General features: G+C 40.1%; 1 protein-coding gene across 11 annotated transcripts in view; it reads left to right on the plus strand.

The window, feature by feature from the left end:
* RBFOX2 (RNA binding fox-1 homolog 2) overlaps positions 1 to 20,017 on the plus strand; it is a 258,605-nt gene that overhangs the window by 70,029 nt on the left and 168,559 nt on the right. For all 11 annotated transcript variants that reach the window (XM_065887097.1, XM_065887096.1, XM_065887099.1 and 8 more), the window contains exon 2: positions 8,509 to 8,559. In XM_065887097.1, coding sequence (XP_065743169.1) covers positions 8,509 to 8,559 — 51 coding nt within the window. The remainder of the gene's footprint in view (positions 1 to 8,508; positions 8,560 to 20,017) is intronic.

Genomic DNA, 20,017 nt, shown 5'->3' on the forward strand with positions numbered 1-20,017 from the left:
TACTGTCTGTCAGTTTTCTTGGTTGGGAGGTGGGACGAATTACCCTGTTTTATTTTATTCTATTGTAGTGTGAAAGTTTAGTCTACCAGTTACCTATTGCACCTTCTGTTGGGCCTGTGTTGTTAGATACTACCAGATTCATATCCCTTGTAAGCCCTCTTATCTTTGGGTACCTTGAACCCTGTATGGTTTGGACGCGGAATGATGTCCTGTGGTTACTAAGCAGTCTCTCTTCCTGACCCTACTTGCTGCTAGGATTTGTTTTTGTACGTAATAGCATGGGAACTTAGGTACATCTTCAGTTCCTGTGGTGTTCCCTTCCATGTCCCTGTTCAAAAGTAGGCTTACTACTTGAAAAACAGTAACTTGGGCTGCAAAACAAGGTAATGAAATACCCTGGGAATTTGCTTTTGCTTTTTTTTTTTTCCCCTAGCCATTATGGTCTAAATCAGTCTTTCCCTCCATTGCTAAATGTAAGGTAATGTGAAATTAATTTTCAGTTGGGAGTAAGTCAGTGAAAAATTTGGGCTTGTACCATTGCCCAAGCTTTGTTTGTTAGAGGACATCTTCATTCTTACTTTCTTTTGCTTCCTTTTACTTTCCTCTCCCCAAATTGCATGGTGGCAAGAATTTATTTTGTTCCATTCTCAGTATTTTTCTTCCCCTTCCATTTTGTGAAATGGGTTTGATTTTGTTAGACACAAAAGAAAAACAGTAGGGTGGGTTAAATTTTTTTTTCTAATTGCTTGGTGTAACTTCCTTGTGCATTTCCAGTTTTCTGCACCTGCTCCTAAACAACCCTCATCGTTGATGGAAGCCAGTAAGAAATACTTTTGTAGTAAATCTCTGGACGCTGAACACATGACCTGTTAAGTAGGTGAAGCCAAGGGAGATGGCAGAGGCTCCTACGCTCCCAGGCTCCTCAGTTAGTGTTTTATTGGTATTGCTTAGGATTTATAGCTAGTACGTTATTTTTTTAATTAATTAATTTTATTTTTGGCTGTGTTGGGTCTTCGTTGCTGCATGCGGCCTTTCTCTTGTTGCAGTGAGTGGGAGCTACTCTTCGTTGCGGTGCGTGGGCTTCTCATTGCAGTGGCTTCTCGTGTTGTGGAGCGTGGGCTCTAGGCGCACGGGCTTCAGTAGTTGCCGCACGCGGGCTCAGTAGTTGTGGCTCGCGGGCTCTAGAGCGCAGGCTCAGTCGTTGTGGCTCATGGGTTTAGTTGCTCCGTGGCATGTGGCATCTTCCCGGACCAGGGATCGAAGCTGTGTCCCCTGCAATGGCAGGCGGATTCTTAACCACTGTGCCGCCAGGGAAGTCCTGCTAGTATGTTATATCACTGCTATATTTCTGTACCGAAAGCAGGGCTTTTTTGATTTTCAGTGTTGTTAAGTCCTCTTAGTACCTCTCTTTTAACTGTATTTTTTAAATGCTTAAGGAAGCAGTTCTTTTCTATTGTACCTCCCAGGTGCAGTATTCTGGGTAATTTTCATTTGGAATGGGCAAATATATCGGCCCATTATGTATATCTAAATAATCATTTAGAAATGACGTTGATGATTTTCAGAATGTATTTAGAAAAGTGGCTTTAAAATCGATTTTACATTGTGTCTTTTCAGCATGCATCAATCCATCACAGTGTGGAGGTCTTGTCCTCCAATAAGAGGTTAGAGGCTGTTAGCCACTCAACTCTCCCCCGCACCCCCAAATCCCATACACACTTTTCCAAAAGATTTTCTGGAGTCCTGTCGTTCTTCTTATAGATGTTAGTTATGTTATCAATCACATTATTTTATAATTATTACGACTCACAGCTCCTCAAGGGCAGGGATACCAGCACTGCACTTGTCATAGAGCAGTTGTTCAATCCACTTTTACTGAATGAATGAAGATTCTTCTGCTTAAATGGATTTTTCAAACATAGGTGCAATGGGAGCTTCTAAGCAGCTAGTGAAGAATACAAATGTCAGGTAATATTTTTCTTCACTTCCTTCAGTGTCCGTTGTATGTGCACGATCCATCACAGTTGCTGTATTTTCCAGTTACTTAAGGATCCTTCTGTTACTCTTTCACACATTCACTTACCAGAAGCTTCTAAACAGGTTTCATTGCTATCTCTGTAGTAAAATTCTTACGGTTGGTATTTTATTTCTTATATATTATTTTTATTTTTGAGCAGCTTCTGTGCCTTGGCGGTCAGTTTCTAAGTCTTTCAGTCTTACTAGGTCAACAACTCTTGCTTATAGCAGCATAGCTGCCTTTCCTCTTTGGAGTTTAACACATCTGATTTCTGTCCCATCTGTTCCATTAGCTTGCCTTGTAATTCCATGTCTGCTTTAAATTTCAGTTATTTATGTATAACTGAATCACTTTGCTGTACACCTGAAACTAATACAACATTGTTAATCAGTTATACTCCAACATGAAATATTGGAGTATTTCATGTAATTCCATGTCTGCTTTAAATTTCGTTATTTATGTATAACTGAATCACTTTGCTGTACACCTGAAACTAATACAACATTGTTAATCAATTATACTCCAACATGAAATAAAAATTTAAAAAAACAATAACCTTCAGTTATTATTTCTACACTGATTAAAAACTCAGATCTGCATGTTTTTAGACAATCATAGTAATCTCTACCAGGACCAGTACTGGTTTGAACTAGTTGTCATGAAGTAGCAGAAGTACTGGATATAGAGTTAAAAGACCTAAGTCTGAAGGCAGCTCAGCCACTATCATTAGCTATTTGGCCTAGAGCAAATCATTTAATCTTTCTGAAATTCAGCTTTGTCATCTGTAAAATGAGGGTTATAAAACCTATTTTCTGCATCTAAATAAGATTATGTGAAGGTGTTTTGTGCATTATAAAACACTGGTAGTAGTGACTTCTTTGGTTCTTTTTTATGCTCTAAGTAATACATGAAATTTACACATTGTAAATTCAAATAATTCAGATAAAGCATGCCCTCTCGACCTTCCACAGATCTTATTCTTCTCTCTAGAGGGAACCACTGTTAGAAGTTTGTTGTATATCCCTCTAGATCTTCTCTATGCATTTATTTACTTTTTTATATGCATGTAGAAATACCTCTTTTTGTATTGTGACTTAAAGGGATAGCACACCGACTGTTCTGCTGTCATTTAATATGACTTGAGATAGTTCACTGAGATTTTACCTTTTAAAACACTTGCAGTTTAACAGAGGATGTTGAATAGTCAACAATATCAACAGTAGTTGATAGCACTATTTCCCTATTATTGAGGTACTTTTTAGTTTTTCAGTGTTGCAAACAGCACTGCATTGAAAAATCTTTGCACATGCTTCTTTGAGCACAAGTTCAGGTGATTCTCTAGAGTAGATAAAGAGATCAGGGATATGAAATTACAAGAAGGTATGAGTATTTAATATTTAATAATTATTGTCAAATTGCTTTCCAAAAGAGTAGTCCCAATATGCTTATTTCCTACTATTAGATGTAAAGATATCTATTTACTCTTCTTCCTGCCAATTTGTCATATTTTCATTTTCATTTTTGTCAGTCTATGGGTGGAAAGTGATACCTCAACTCTAAAAGAATGTTCACAGGCAGCAGTGGTTTGTGAGTATAACTGGAAACAATTTAAATATCTATTAACAGGAAAACGAGGGGTAAATAAATTGTGACATAGTCATAAAATAGAATATTAAGCAGTAGTCAAAATTAGTGAAATACAGTGACATGCATAAGTGGAGATAAATCTCATAAAATGAGAAAAAAGGAAATTGCTATACAATAGGATTCATTTCTATAAAATTCAAAAACACGCAAAGTTCATGCATTTTGAAGGGACAGATATATACGTGGTAAAATTAAAAACGAAAGCAAACCTTTGTCGTTAAGTATAGTCCACTTTGAGAGAGGCGGCTCGTGTCTGAGTGCTGGAGAGTTCTAGGTAGCCTCGGGTGAGCGATGGGGAAGAAAGGAGGACTACTTTGCTGAGCAGGTGGAGGGGGAAGTCCGTTTCCTCTGGCACATCTCTGTGTACCTGTTATATCTGTCTTTGCTGTTAAAGTTTTTGACAATACTTGCTTGTAGGAATGTACTTTTCTTTTCCTTAAAAAAAGTTTTCTGCATTGTTGAACTCAAGAATATAGTCTATACATGGGATAGTCTCTGGGAGTGACAAATCTTTGTTAGTGATGCTTTCGTGGTTTTTTTTTTTTTTTTTTTTTTTTTTTTTTTTTTTTTTGCGGTACACGGGCCTCTCACTGTTGTGGCCTCTCCCGTTGCGGAGCACAGGCTCCGGACGCGCAGGCTCACCGGCCATGGCTCACGGGCACAGCCGCTCCGCCGCATGTGGGATCTTCCCGGACCGGGGCACGAACCCGTGTCCCCTGCATCGGCAGGTGGACTCTCAACCACTGCGCCACCAGGGAAGCCCCTTTTGGGTGTTTTTGATGACTTTCTTCATCCTATAATTCCTTCCTCAGACAATCTTGAAATTTACTCTTAAAGGAATAATATGGAATGGTTATTAGAGAATTTGATAAAGCGGGAGGAACAGGGGCTTTGGAGTCCAACAGATCTGGGTTGAAAGTTTGACTTTTCCACCTTTTATCTGTGCTTTATTATCTCCTTCTCTTTGCCACTTTCTCTTACTCCTCCCCTCCATCCTGAAACCACGCGTGATTGGTTGCTCAGTATCTAGTGGTTATTATCACGTTTATCATCATCATTGTTAAAATCTGTAGAGAATGGTATTGAAGTAAATGTATAGACTCCAGAACAAACAAGGCACTTGGGGATTTTGGAAGGAGCCCTGTTCTTTTTGTTATGGTCTAAGCTGCATGTGTCTCCCCTGTAAAAATTTGTATGAAAATAGCCAGCCAGCATTGCCTATTGTTATTATTTTTAAATAACAGGTTTATTGACTTATAATTCACAGACCATAAATCTCACCCTTTTCAAGCGTTTTTTAGTGTTTTGTGGTTTTAAGCAAAATCATAGAGTTGTGAGTCCATCATCACTAATTCCAGAACATTTTCATCACCAAAAGTAAAACCCAGTTCCCACTGGCAGTTGCTCCCTTTAGTCCCTGGAACTACTAATCGACTTTCTTTCTCCATGGATTTGCCCCTTCTGAATATCTCATATAAATGGAATCATATAATTTGTGGCCTATTGTCTCTGGCTTTTTCACTTAGCATGATGTTTTTAAAATTCATCTTTGTTGTATCATTCCTTTTATTGCCAAATAATATTCAGTTATAGATATACAGTACTTTGCTTATCCACTTATCAGTTGATGGATATTTGGATTATTTCACCTTTTCGGCTATTATGAAATAATTCTGCTATGAGCATTTGTGTACAAGGCTTTGTGTGGATGTATGTTTCCAGTTTTCTTGGTTATACCTAGTGTGGAATTGCTGGGTCACATGGTAACTCTTTTTTAACATTTTGAGGGACTTCCAAACTATTTCCAAAGTGCCTGCACCATTTTATAGTCCCAACAGCAATGTATGAGATTCCAGTCTCTCCACGTTGTTGTTATACTTGTTATTGTCTGACTTTTTGATTATAGCCATCCTAGTGGGTGTGAAGTGTCATCTCATTTGCATCTCATTTGATTTGCATTTGCATTTTCCTGATGACCAGCAGTGTTGAGTATCTTTTTATGTGGTTTTTTTTTTTTTTTTTTTTTTTTTTCGGTACACAGGCCTCTCACCGCTGTGGCCTCGCCCGTTGCGGAGCACAGGCTCCGGACGCGCAGGCTCAGCGGCCATGGCTCACGGGCCCAGCCACTCCGTGGCACGTGGGATCTTCCCGTACCGGGGCACGAACCCGTGTCCCCTGCATCGGCAGGCGGACTCTCAACCACTGCGCCACCAGGGAAGCCCATCTTTTTATGTGTTTATTGGCCATTTGTATATCCTGTTGGGGGAACTTCCTGTTTGCAACTTTTGCCTACTTAAAAATTTGGGTTGTCTTTCTAAGAGTGCTTTTATATTCTGACTACAAGCCCCTTATTGGACAAAGGATTTGCAAATATTTTCTCCCATTCTGTTGTCTTCTCACTTACTTGATGGTGTCTTTTCCTCCCCAGCTTTATTGAGACATAATTGGCATTAACATTGTATAAGTTTAATGTGTACAACTTGTTGGTTTGATACATTTATATGTTGCAAAGTGATTACCACCATAGCTGTAACTAACACCTACATCATGTCACATAATTACCATTTATTTTTTGTGGTGAGAACATTTACAGTCTACTCTCTTAGCAGCTTTCAAGTGTATCATTCAGTATTGTTAACTATAATCACTCTGTGTACATTAGATGCCCAGAATTGATGGTGTCCTTTGAAGCACAAAAGTTTTAAATTTTGATGAAGTCCACTTATCTATTTTTCGTCATTTGTGTCTTTGTAGTCATATTGAGGAAACCATTGCCTAACCAAAGGTCATGAAGGTTTAATCCTTTGTTTTCTTCTAAGAGTTTTATGATTTTAGGTCTGTGATCTATCTTGAGTTAATTTTGTATATGGTGTAAGATAGAGTTCCAACTTTATTCTTTGACATGGGATATCCAGTTGTCCCAGCACCATTTGTTGAAAAGGCTATTCTTTCTAACATTGCTTTTCTTGGCACCCTTTTTAAAACTCAGTTGATTGTAACTGCAAGGGTTTATTTCTGGACTCTCAGTTGTACTTCATTGGTCTGTACGTCTGTTCTTAGGCAGTATTATACTGTCTTGATTACTGTAGCTTTGTAATGTGAGTCCTTCAACTTTGTTCTTTCTCGGGATCATTTTGGCATCTATAATGTTTAAAGGCAGTTATCTTTGGTGTACTCTCTTTAGGGAGACTTAACTTATAAATGTCCAAAATAGAGATTTAGGAAAAAAAAGGAGAACTTGGGTTGTCTGTGATTGAGTCAGCAACTGAATGCCTAATAATTTCTGGTTATTGAACCTCATTTATTTATTTACACATTCTTCTGAATGTCCACCATGTGTTAGACACTGTGCTAGGTTGTGGGGAAACCATGATGAACAAGACATGGGGTCTGTGCAGGGAGCTTAAGTTGACACCTGGCTTTCATGTTTTTGAAAGGAGTATGGACTTTCGATGATCAACAAAGATATGGATGTAATGGAAGCAGATGTACCGTCAGGTGGCAGGTTTACTCTCGTCATAAACGAAGATCCTATCAAGGAAAATTCTTCTTAACTTACTGTTTTGCTAGTAAGAATGGAATAAGAGGATGCGTATCTTTCAGATAGCTGTGTTGAGCACCTTGGAAAAACTATGAAAGCACTGTGTTCTCATTTACACCTTTGTGTGCATATGTATCTCCTCCCATTTAAAAGTTCCCTTGAAGGCGAGGGGCTTGTTTTACTGACTTACTCTGTCAGTCATCTAAACTACTTTGAAAATATTAGGTATTCAATATATGTTGACTGAGTAATTGAATGAGTCAAGTAAGCCATAAGCGAGTGCTCATATTGTATGACATTGTATTAAATTAGGGTTTGTGTAGCTTTTATTTGCTATCATTCTTGCCCTCAAGGATCTTTTTTTTTTTTTTTTTTTGTGGTACGCGGGCCTCTCACTGTTGTGGCCTCTCCCGTTGCGGAGCACAGGCTCCGGACGCGCAGGCTCAGCGGCCATGGCTCACGGGCCCAGCCGCTCCGCGGCATGTGGGATCTTCCTGGACCGGGGCACGAACCTTGTCCTCTGCATTGGCAGGCGGACCCCCAACCTCTGCACCACCAGGGAAGCCCCAGGGATCTTGATTTAATGGTTAATGTGAGGATGAGACACTCAGTATGAAACACCTTTACAAAAAGAAGATATGTTAAATTATAAATAATATGAAAAGTAAATTGTACAAATAACCCAGTAAATTTTAACTTACTACACATATTAGGAGTCACTTGAGTTCATAGGATGATGTAGGATGGTAGAGGAGGTCCGGAACAGAGGTAGACTTTCATCTAGGTTTAAAAGAACTGAAGGAAAGCAGATTGACAGAGGGGAGGGACTAAAACTTTTCCAGGTCAAGAGACAGTTCTCAGTAGGGGTGGTACTGTCTCCTTCTTAACAAGGGGACTTTTGGAAATGTGTGGAAGTTTTTGGTTGTCCTAGTGTTCAGGACACTGAAAGCCTACTGGCTTTTAGAAGTTAAGGGCCGGGCATACTAGAGTTCCACGGTGTGAAGTTAGGAATTGATCTGCCCCAAATCCCAGTAGCGCTCTGTTTGAGTTACACGGAGAAGGAAACAGATTTAGCTGTACAAGGAGGAACTTGGTGCTTAGGAATAGTGCTCCCAAGCAAATACTGTTTTTTATTTGTTTTTGTTTTTTTGATATCATACGTGCTAAACTGAGAGATGTATATGGTTAGGTAGAACACCTTAGGAACTGGTGGAGGAATTTATGTCTGATCGTTCTGGATGATTTTGATGATTCTCAACACTTTCTTTTGTCTTATGATTTTCTTTTCTTTCCTTTGTCTTAGAACGAGCCTCTGACCCCAGGTTATCATGGATTCCCAGCACGGGACAGCCAGGTTGGTATAAGCTGTTTATAACTCCGATAACGCGTGTGTGTGTGTGTGTGTGTGTGTTTTATCTAAGGATGCTATGATAGAGAGCATTTCCTGAAATTATTTATTTTGGAGAGTGATATGGTTAATTTCAGCAATGAAGTTACATTTAGAGATATAATAAAATATATTTCTTAACCCTAAAAATATTATAATCACATTATTGAAATCGTGGATATTATAGGGGGAAAGTCACTCAGGTACAGTCGTAATTGCTTTTGTTTTCTCTTCTCCAGGCTGTATGATAATTTTTCAACCTGGTTTTCTTGATGTCTCATAATTCTAAATGTTGGACTTGTCTCTTTATTCCCAGCCACTTAGCCCCTGCCTACACAGATTTTTTGGGTCCCTGTAATAATCTGCAACAAGAAAATTCCATTCTCCTCCCTGGGGGAATTCAGCCTTATGGTTTTAATCAGGGAGGACTTTCTTGAGAGAGGGAAGTTTCTGCTGCCTGTCTTTGTTAGATAGGGAGGATGATTGGAAAAAGCCCAGGCTTTATTGTGGGTTAGAGCAAAACTGTTTCCTGCCAGGACACCCTCGGTGTGGTTTAGGTGAGTGTGTAAAATGCTTTCCCTATCCTTTTGCCATTTGGAGCAGGTGAGGCTGACACAGAGTTAGGGTAGAACAGGTTTGGCTGCCTCAGAGAAATGGTGTGGCTTAAGACACCTAACCTCTTTGCTATTTGGGGATGTTGATCTTCTTCAGGAGATTTAAAATGGTAGCTCCTAGAAACATCTCTCAATTTCTAGCCATCATTTATATCTTTGAATGTCTATCCACCATTCCTTATAGGGTTGTCCAGAAAAGGCCACCATTATTAGGCTTGTCCAAGGGATATGTCATCAGAGTGCTAAACCAAAGGGTTGACATAGCTCCCCTTTCCAGAACTTAATTAAATCTCATCAAAACCCCGAAGCTGATCTTAAAAAACCAGGATGGCCCCATAAGCAATAGTCACCTGTTTGAGGGCCTTCCAGATTGAGAGTATTTGCCCAGTTCTGGTATTTTTGGTGTTGTGTTGGCATCAGACTAGTCCCAGGTAGGGTATGGAGAAAAGCGGGGAGAGAAAATGCTGCTCATCTCTGTGTTCATCTCCCAGTGGGATCATCATTGTCGGAATTGAAGATTGTCCTATGGAAGCTCTTGGTGAAAGATACGGTCGTTTACCCCAAACCTAAAGAGAATATAGAGGGTCTTTCTTTTATTTCTTTCTGCTCTGGATCTGCCCTAGATAGAGCTTCTGTAAGCTGTGAAGTTTATGTCCTTTGATAGTATTTCTATATCCTGGCCACATATCAGAAAAAATACTGTTGCCTGGAGATCTAGCCCCCAACAATTCTGATTGAGTGAGTCTAAGATTGGGCTTAGCCATTCAGATATTTAGAATTCCTATAGGTGATTTGTGTAGCCAAGGTCAAAAACTACAATCCTATGGGCTGCTTTAAAACAAGTGCTATTTTCTCTTTCATCATGTACTTTCTACCTAGGACCCTTAAAACGTAAGGGACCATGGTCAGTCTCTGGATCTAGTTTTGTATATACTCATGCAGACATTTACTTATCAAATGTTGCTGATTCTGGATACAGGCTTATTTTAGATATAGGAAGGTAAAACTAATCAAAGTTAAGTATGGGAATAGACTTAATGAGTTTAAAAGAATCTGAAAAAGTACTGTATAATGCTGTGTCCTTCCTCTGGGGATTACAGATCAATAAGGAATTAAGCAAAAGGAATTAAGAGGAATTTGTTAAAGCATAAAAAAGTAGTCTCTGCTTGGAACTACTTTGTTTTTCCTTTCTTTTGCAGCCAGACCCACTTCTGTAGCCTGCACATTACTCATACTGTCTCTGCTGTAGGCCTATGCAGACCCTTTTGCTGTGCTTTATAGCTGCCTAATTTACCTAGAGGCACATTCTGATGGTGACGGTTTATTTTAGTTTATTTTCTTGGGCTTTATTTTGTTTTTCTGTCTGGACCTTTGAATTAGATATCTTAGCATAGTGCAAACAGGCGAATATTGAATAGCTGCTTGTTGCATTTGATGAATACAGAATCCAAATGAGTCCTGCTAATTAATGTGCCTGACCTTGTGAACTCTCACTTCATGCTCTGAGGTTTGGGAGGCATTTATCAGTGTGAAACACTGGTCACTGAGCAGCCCGAGTTGGGCAGAAACTGAACTTGTGATCTTTACATCTTCCCAGAGTGGTGTGGCTCGGCAAATCCAGGAACCAGAGACTGGGGTGAAGGTGAATTTGGATTGTGTGAATCTTTATTTGCTTTTCCTTATTCTTTTATGTTTCTTTTCTAAATAGATAGGAACCATACCCAGACAGGATTTCTATCAGCATCTAATGGTGATTTTAAAAGAGATAAAAATGATAATCTTTTGACCACTGCAGAGAGCTTTCATCAAATATTTTCTCATCTCATCCTCACCACCACCTCTTGAATGGGTAAGGCAAGTATTTCCTTGGGAAGGATAAGGAAACAGGCACACAGAGACTAAAGTGACTTATCCAAGGTAACAATACAGGTTAGCAGCTGAATAAGCACTGAAATTTGTCCTCTATTTGTTGAGGGTCTTCTATACTGGGGATTCTTGACTCACAAAGGGAAAATGCGGTCGTGTGCAGTATGCCTGCTCACTCACTCTACTTATTTATCATTTGGTGGCTTCATAGATCCCTTGACATTGAACTTATGAATCTAGGAGTCCGTGACCCTGGTTAAAAATGATAGCAACAAAGTTCCTTAGCACTAAGTGGGCCAGTATTTCACTGTTACGGTGGCCCTTTTCACCCTGTTACATACACCCCTGGTAACACATTTGAATTAAAAACCTGTGAAGGGGGCTTCCCTGGTGGCGCAGTGGTTAAGAATCCGCCTGCCAATGCAGGGGACACGGGTTCAAGCCCTGGTCCAGGAAGATCTCACATGCCGCGGAGCAATTAAGCCCGTGCGCCACAACTACTGAGCCTGCGCTCTAGAGCCTGTGAGCCACAGCTACTGAAGCCCGCACACCTAGAGCCTGTGCTCTACAACAAGAGAAGGCACCACAATGAGAAGCCTGCGCACCGCAATGAAGAGTAGCCCCTGCTTGCCGCAACTAGAAGAAAGCCCGTGCGCAGCAACGAAGACCCAACACAGCCAAAAATAAATCAATAAAATAAAGGAAATAAAAGATTAAAAAAAAAGACCTGCGAAGGAAAGGAGGGGGAAAAGAAACCACCTGTCACCTTGTAGAGGTTTTCCTTTTTTATGCAAGGTCACCTCAGCCTTCTTTCCTAGTTAACAGGCTTTATGGGATGGCAATCCATTGCTTTTATAAAACACTCCAAGCCCGTCACTGTGCTTGCTAATGTGGTCTCTCCGTGCAAGTGGAGGAGACAAACATTGTTCCAGATTAGCAGAAGTGCACACCAGCTCAGAAAGGCTGCATGCTTTATCTAAGGCCATGCAGGATTTTAGGTTGATGACACAATGTAGTGGTTTAGATTCCTAGCTGACCATCTCTTTGTGATCTATGTGTGCGCACATGCTTATGATAGAGTTCCCAAGTGCTGATTAAGGTTGGAATAGTTTGTGGGTTTGTAACGTTCTCTAAATGAGAGAATGTTTGTGTGCATTAGCTCCAGAGCTTTTCTTCGGGAGAGGCCTGGGAGCAGCAGCCTGCTTAGAAGGGGCCCTCGTTCTGCACAGCAAGCTTACTGTCTGTGCTCATTTTGCTCGTTGATTTGGAATGGCTTTCGGGGGCTCTGGGCAGTACAGGGGGAGTACTAAGGCTCGCCTCTTGTCTGTCACCTCTTGGTGCCACAACTTATGTCTGCTGTAATTGAGGTGACTGTGTAATTTATCATTCAAATTGGGGCACTTCTGAGAGAGAAAAGGGATGCTGATGTGGAAACAGTCCCAGGCAAACCTTGATGAATGGGATGTGTGGTCATCCTAGCTATGATTAAAGAAATACAGTGAGTGTCCCCTTAACTGGAGTGATCAGGTTTGGGACTATGGCACGGTACATTTCCCACACTTGACCTGTGGACATGAAGCGTTGCCATTCACGTTGGAGATGAGAGCACAGACTCTTGGTTGGGTTCAGGTGTTGCATCAGCTATGGAACCAGGAATGTTAGTAAATTATGAAAACTAATGTTGGTGAGGAATTTTGCAGTTTACAGCGTATGCTTCCATGTATCAGTATATTCAGTTTTGATCTTCACAATAGCTCTGCTAGAAAGGTCAGGCTTTATTATCCCTATTTGGTAGCTAAGAAAACCAAACCAGAGGTTTTTACATGAATTTCCCCATGTCACAGAGTTAGTGGCACAGTGAGACTTGAGTCCTGGATTCTCAGCCTCCATGTCTTGTATTTCCCTCTTGTGTTCTTCTGTCAGTGTTCTCTCCTCGTTGAATGGGGATGTTCTCTTCCTCGTGTGGCAAGATAAGATACTATGGAATCTTTGGAGAATGTAACAGCTTGGAAAGTCTTCACATGAACTGGAGGCCCCTTGCATAACTTATTTCTATCAAGTTTCCTTCCTATTTTGTTTGTTAAAATAGCTTATGGTCTACAGTGTATCTTTTTGTATTTTATTTACTTATTTTGCCTGCCAGCAGCACTGTGGACTATGATTGTGATTTGCTCTTTAGATTGGAGAACACTGCTTTCTTGGGAGTGTCACGAAAAACAGGCCCATGAGGAATGAAATAAACCTTCCTTTTATAATTTTGCGTCTTTAATGTAAAGAAGATTAATGTCACAGTATTAGACTCTGATTTTTTAAATGCTAGTCAGTGGCTCCTTAAAAAGTTTTTTCCTTCGCTTTTCTAAAAGTATGTTGAAAACTATTATATACACATGCTCAAGTGATTCCCCCAGAATGGAAATATCAGAGGAGATGTTTAAGTTGATAGATGTGACTTGGATAATTAGGGATTTAAATTTGGAGTAGCAGCCTTACTTTTAATTTAGAGTATAGATTTTAAATGACCTAAGAGATTTTTTTCCCCAAAGTATTTTCTTTCTTCTTGAGAATTTTTAATTTCCCTTTTTCTAACGAGTTATCTTTGTTATCCCTGGAATGGACTTTATTTTATTTATTTATTTTTTTTGCAGTACGCGGGCCTCTCACTGTTGTGGCCTCTCCCGTTGCGGAGCACAGGCTCCGGACGTGCAGGCTCAGCGGCCATGGTTCATGGGCCCAGCCGCTCCGCGGCATGTGGGATCTTCCCGGACCGGGGCACGAACCTGCGTCCCCTGCATCGGCAGGCGGACTCTCAACCACTGAGCCACCAGGGAAGCCCTGGACTTTATTTTCTGTCCAGTTTTTTGCAAATGTACTTTCAGGGCTTTTACTTATTTTGATTGGGATCCATGGGCAATAGCAAATGCATTTTCTGTCATACTCATTTGGTTTGGTGGCAAAGAAATGATGGCTACTTTTCTTTCCTTGGGGAGATTTCAAATGGAGGACATAGTGAGGGTGTTCAAGTTCTAGCTCAGTGACTTCAAGCCTAAAAAAAAAGGTGGCGGGCTTCCCTGGTGGCACGGTGGTTGAGAGTCCGCCTGCCGATGCAGGGGACACGGGTTTGTGCCCCGGTCCAGGAAGATCCCACATGCCGCGGAGTGGCTGGGCCCGTGAGCTATGGCCATTGAGCCTGCGCGTCCGGAGCCTGTGCTCCGCAACGGGAGAGGCCACAACAGTGAGAGGCCCGCGTACCGAAAAAAAAAAAAAAGGTGGCAACCTCTGGTAAGTAATACCTTTTGAATTATGACCCAGTACACACACACACACACACACACACACACACACACACACACACACACACAAATACTTACCCTTACTATGTTCTCAGCGCTGTGATATTTTCCATTCTCTTCCATTCCATTAAAAAAAAAAACAAACTGTTGATTATGACCAACAACTGATTGACCAAAATTGATTTTCTGAACCCACTAATGGATTGCAGACTGTAGTTTTGAAAAACAAAATTCTAATAGTTGTCGTCCTTAAAAATGCCACCTTAAAGAAAACCCATACATAACCTTTAGTCGTCACTTCACCATTCCCCTGACCCCAGCCCTGAGCAACCTCTCATCTACTGTCCAGCTCTGTGGATTTGCCTATTCTGGACATTTCATAAAAACAGAATCATACAATATCTGGTCTTTTGTGACTGGCTTTTTTCACTTGGCATAATGTTTTCAAGGTTCATCTCTGCTGTAGCATGTGTCAGTACTTTATTTCTTTTTTTGGTGGACCGTAGCCCATTGTATGGATTTGGGAGTATTTCATTGTGTGCTTACTGTCTACCTCTGTAATTCGTCTCCTCCCCCCTCTTACCACCAGCTTCAGCCTCACTGGGTGTTCTTTCCATTTTTGAACTCCTTGAGCTTGATATCAGCTTCAGGTCCGTGGAATTGCTGTCTTCTCTACCTTAGATCTGCAGTGCTCTTGACCCAGATACTCACCTTCTCATTCAGGTCACAGGGACAAAGTTTACCCCTCAGAGAAGCTTCCCTGACCACACCAATCTAAAGTTATCCGCATACATACCCTGGCCATTCAGTCTTATCTTCAGCTCTCTTACCATTATCTGAAATTATCTAGTGTGTGTACTTTATTGTCTGTCTCTCCCACTAAAACGTAAGTTCCGTGTAAGCTGTGACTGCTTAGAGCAGAGCCTGGCATGTAGGAGGAGATCAATGAGTATTTGTTGGATGAATAAATGAAAATTATTCTCAGTTTAATGTGAAGCTTTTAAAAGGTTTTAAGCAGGGAGCAACATGACCTATTGTATGTTTTTAAAAACAACATTGTGGTTGCTGTAAAGAAGGAATTTTTAGAGCTGCCCCCTTCCCCCCTCCCCCCTGCAAAAGGCAACCTTAGAACTGTCTAGGCAACAGCTTTATCATTTGCTGTATTTAATATCAGTTCCAGCTAGTACTTAATTGTTGAATGAGAAATTTTATCCCACTGCCCTCTCCCAGTTGGAGGCTGGATTAAAATAATAGGTTCAGAAGTAAAATGTTCATACCTCTCTTATGTCTTACAATCCATAGTAATTTTTTTTACTGGCCCTTTTTTTAGCTAAAAATGCTTCTGCTTTGCTTTTAAATTACAAAAAGTATGAAATCGCTTTCTTTTCTTCCTACTAGGTTATCTAGAACCCCACTTTCAGCCTTTATGCAAGATTTATTCACATGGTTGCGTCTCTTCAGTATCTGTCATCGGGTCACCCATCAGTGGTCCAGGTCCTTCTGTGGTGTTGCCTTACACCCTCTAGTGGATGAAGGGCTAGTAGATGCTACAGCATCAGCACTTTTCTCAAACCATTAATCAGCTTCAGACTTAGTGTTGCCTTTTAGATCATTCCATCCTGTAGATAGTTCAGAAGCTTTTCCCTCCTAGGAAAGACCATTTTATTTATTTTGCTGCTCACAGCCATGTACCTAAATAACATGCTTATTCTGTTATTTCTTGATTTATCAATTTGAGGCGCTATCCTTTGGCTTCCTACTGTTAAGAGATGAGAAGGAAGGAATGTCTATAAAATTGCTAATTTTTCATTGATTTAACCAAGAAATGGTTAAATCAATGTTCATTACTGATTTATGTTTACATAATATCTACATTATTATGACTGAATATAGAGGAACCATAATATTATGATTACATTCCCTTATATACTTTTTTGTTTCCCCTGGAGTTATTTAAATATATACATACATATATATAGAAAATATATATATTTAATAATTACTTTTTAAAAAGCACTATTGAGATATAATATCCATACCATAAAATTCACTCAGTATAAGAGTACTTATTCAGGGATTTTATTAAATTTATAGAGTTGTGTCACCATCACCACAGTCCAGTTTTAGAGCATTTTTGTCATCCCCCTAAGTTCTCGTGAATTCTCTTGCAGTCAGTCCTTGCACCCACCCCAGCCCCAGACAGCCACTGAGCTGCTTCCTGACTCTATAAAATTACCTTCTCTGGACATTTCATGTAAATAGAAGCACATAATGTGTATGTAGTGTTTTGTGTATGACTTCTTTCATTTTCCGTAATGTTTTTGAGGTTCATCCATGTTGTGGTGTGTGTCACCATATCATTACTTTAAATTGCTGAGTAGTATCCTACTGCGTGGATGTACCACATTTTGTTAATCCATTTACCAGCTGATGGATACTTGTATTATTTCCAGTTTGGCTACTATGAGTAATGCTGTTATGAGCACTCACAAGTCTTTGTATGGATATATGTTTTCATTTCTCTTGGGTAGATTTCTAGGAGCAGAATTGCTGGGTTTTATGGTAAATTTATGCTTAACTTTTTTGGGGGGGGGGTCGCTGAACAGTTGCAATGGAAGTTATTTTTGAAAACTACTCAAGTAAAGCATTATCCTTCTATTGCAAATCAAAGTAATACCTAGAAAATTAAAGGATTAAATCCAATTTGAAAGGAAAATAAACTATAGGTTATTATTTGACTAAATCTTATAAAAATTTCAGTGTAGAAATGTGATAGAAGAAATTATAAAAAGTATTATGCTTAACTTTTTAAGAAACTGCCGAACTGTTTTCCAGAGTGGCTTGGTTTTATCCACCTCTTCGATTATACTGAGTATATATTGGTATTTCATTGTAGTTTTAATTTGCATTTCCCTAATGGTTAACAATGTGGAGTACCTTTTCATGTGCTTATTAGCTAGTCATATGTCTTCTTTGTTGAGATGTCTGTTCAAGTCTTTTGCCCACTTTTTATTTGGTTTTATTTAGCTACACAAATATTTGGTTCGTTTGTCCTCTTATTATTGAATTGTAAGAGGTCTTTACATATTCTGGATACAAGTTCTTTGTCATATTTACAATTTGCAAATATTTTTTCTCAGTTATGCAATTTTGTAAGACATATCTTCCCCCAATAAAACAAAACAAAACTGTGTTTTCATCCTTATGTGCTAAGTTTGGATAAACTCTGCATAACTATCATATGAAAGAGACTGTGAAAACAGGCATTTGATTATCTCTTTTCAGACCTGGTGATTGCTCCAAGGAAGATTGGCAGGTTTATAGTGGCTTTGCGTTTGGCTGACACAGCCATTTCCCCACCCTTAGTGGCAGGCATGTTTGGGCAAGAAAACCCTTAAGGTAGTGAAGGGAAATTATGCTGCTTTCTGCATGTCCTAAGGGATGTGATATGGTAAGGGATCAGCCAGGTTCATTGGCTTTCATGGAAATTCCTCTGTAGGTGTGCACGCGCACACACGCACACACCCCTGACTTTTGGTTTAAATATCAGCTCTGCCATTGCAGGCTATATGACTTTGGGAAGTTTTTCCTTGAGCCTTCTCTGCACCTCAGTTTCTATAAAATAGGAATAGTATCTACTCTGAAAGGTTGTTGTAGGATTAGAGATAACATGTAAATTTCTTGGCATGTATTAGTGTCAGTAAATCACTTTTCTTGTTTATTTTATCGGAAAGAGGCCTTAGGGAAGCTTTATAAGGAAATGATTAGTTCTCACAGTCTCTGATTTAAGCCTGTTTTCTTATTTATTTATTTAATTTATTTATTTTTGGCTGCGTTTGGTCTTTGTTGCTGCACGTGGACTTTCTCTAGTTGTGGCGAGCAGGGGCTATTCTTCCTTGCGGTGTGTGGGCTTCTCATTGTGGTGGCTTCTCTTGTTGTAGAGCATGGGCTCTAGGTGCGCAGGCTTCAGTAGTTGTGGCACACGGGCTCAGTAGTTGTGGCTCGCGGGCTCTAGAGCGCAGGCTCAGTAGTTGTGGCGCACAGGCTTAGTTGCTCCGTGGCATGTGGGATCTTCCCGGACCAGGGCTCAAACCCGTGTCCCCTGCATTGGCAGGTGGATTCTTAACCACTGCGCCACCAGGGAAGCCCCTCATTTTCTTTTTGAGTCTTAGTTATTCACCATGTGAAATGAGTTATATGTATAGATTTGAAATTTCTAGCGAAGGAACATAGCTTTGCCATATTTCCAAGAAAAATATGTCTGTGTGAGGGAAATGACATCTGTGTAAGTTTATTTACCTAATTCATTACGGGTCTTGGCAGCATAAATATAAAGAGGGAGTTATTTTTGAGACTTCTGTGACTTGAACAGAATCTGGTTCAAACTGAACCAGACACTCAAGGCTCTCTGCAGCCATCTTGTTCCCTATCACCCTACCCACATGTTTCTTCTGCTCTCAGAGTCCTTCAGCTACCTCTGCTGGATATTGATTTCTTCCTAGTGCCTTGTGCTTGAAATGTTCCTCCTTTTCCCAGCAGAGTCCTAAATATCCTTCAGGATCCCTGGCCACAGCTTAACCTGTTTTATGAAATCTTTCCTAATTGCCTCTAATCATTTGAGCTCAGTTAACACATCTACATGAACATTTCCATAAGGTTCTGATCAAGGGAGTTGGGGAAGTATTAGGAAGATTGTGAGCAAATTATTTAACTTCTCTAAGGCTCAGTTTTCTCATCTGTGAAAGTGAGGCTAATAGTGCCTACTTCTGTAAGGTGGTTGTAAGGATTACATTTTTAGAAACTTCCTAGGTCAGCAGTGTCTTATTGGTTGATGTTTACTAACCTCTACCTTTAACTTCCCATGTAGTCTAGAAGAGCTCTTCTCATCTCTGGGCCCAACTTTCTTCTTTTTCCTATAAGGGCTCTTCTGCCTATGTTGGGTTTGATTTTGTGGTTCTTGGGAGTGCCACGCTTCATTGTGGAAACTGTGGGAGCTTTTATCACTTAACGTCCCACCTCTGAATCTACAGGGTTGCTGTGGCTCTGTGGACAGCTGAGTGACTTGAGTCAGAAGAATGGACAGTGTGGCTGTCTTTCCCCTTCTTCCCTCTTCGGTACCTAGTTTCTTGGCACATCCTGTCTTTTATGCCAGAGTTTGACTTCTTCCCCCAGCTTTGCCTCTTTTTGCTCAGTTTGGGGTTGCTGTGATTTTAGGCTGTTAGAACAGTTTGTAGTCCACTGTTGACCCAATTGCTTATTAAGTATTTTGTAAATGGATGGATCATAACTTCACTGCTTGACTTTCTAGTAGATTGACCTAATACTATGTATACAGGCTGTTGATTTGTATTGTAATGAGAGCTCTATTGTGCCCATCAAAAAGAATTATATGACTAAAGATTATTAATCACTGGGACTGTTTATAAAAGAAAAATGAGAGAATTTCCTTTATTAGCAATTTTCAAAATTAGGAAATTCACCTGTCTAGAATTACTTAGGGCGGCCAAGTAGTTAGTAGGATCTCCTTGCTCTGGTGGTTAGTACCACCAAGCAACAGATAGTCTTCCCACAACCAGCCCTAGCTACCATTTGGTGAGTTACTTTAAGAAGCTTGATATGTCTCCTCAACCCATTGTTCTTTAACAGACAACAACC

Source organism: Phocoena phocoena, chromosome 11 (assembly GCF_963924675.1).
Source record: "Phocoena phocoena chromosome 11, mPhoPho1.1, whole genome shotgun sequence".
Classification (NCBI taxonomy): Eukaryota; Metazoa; Chordata; class Mammalia; order Artiodactyla; family Phocoenidae; genus Phocoena; species Phocoena phocoena.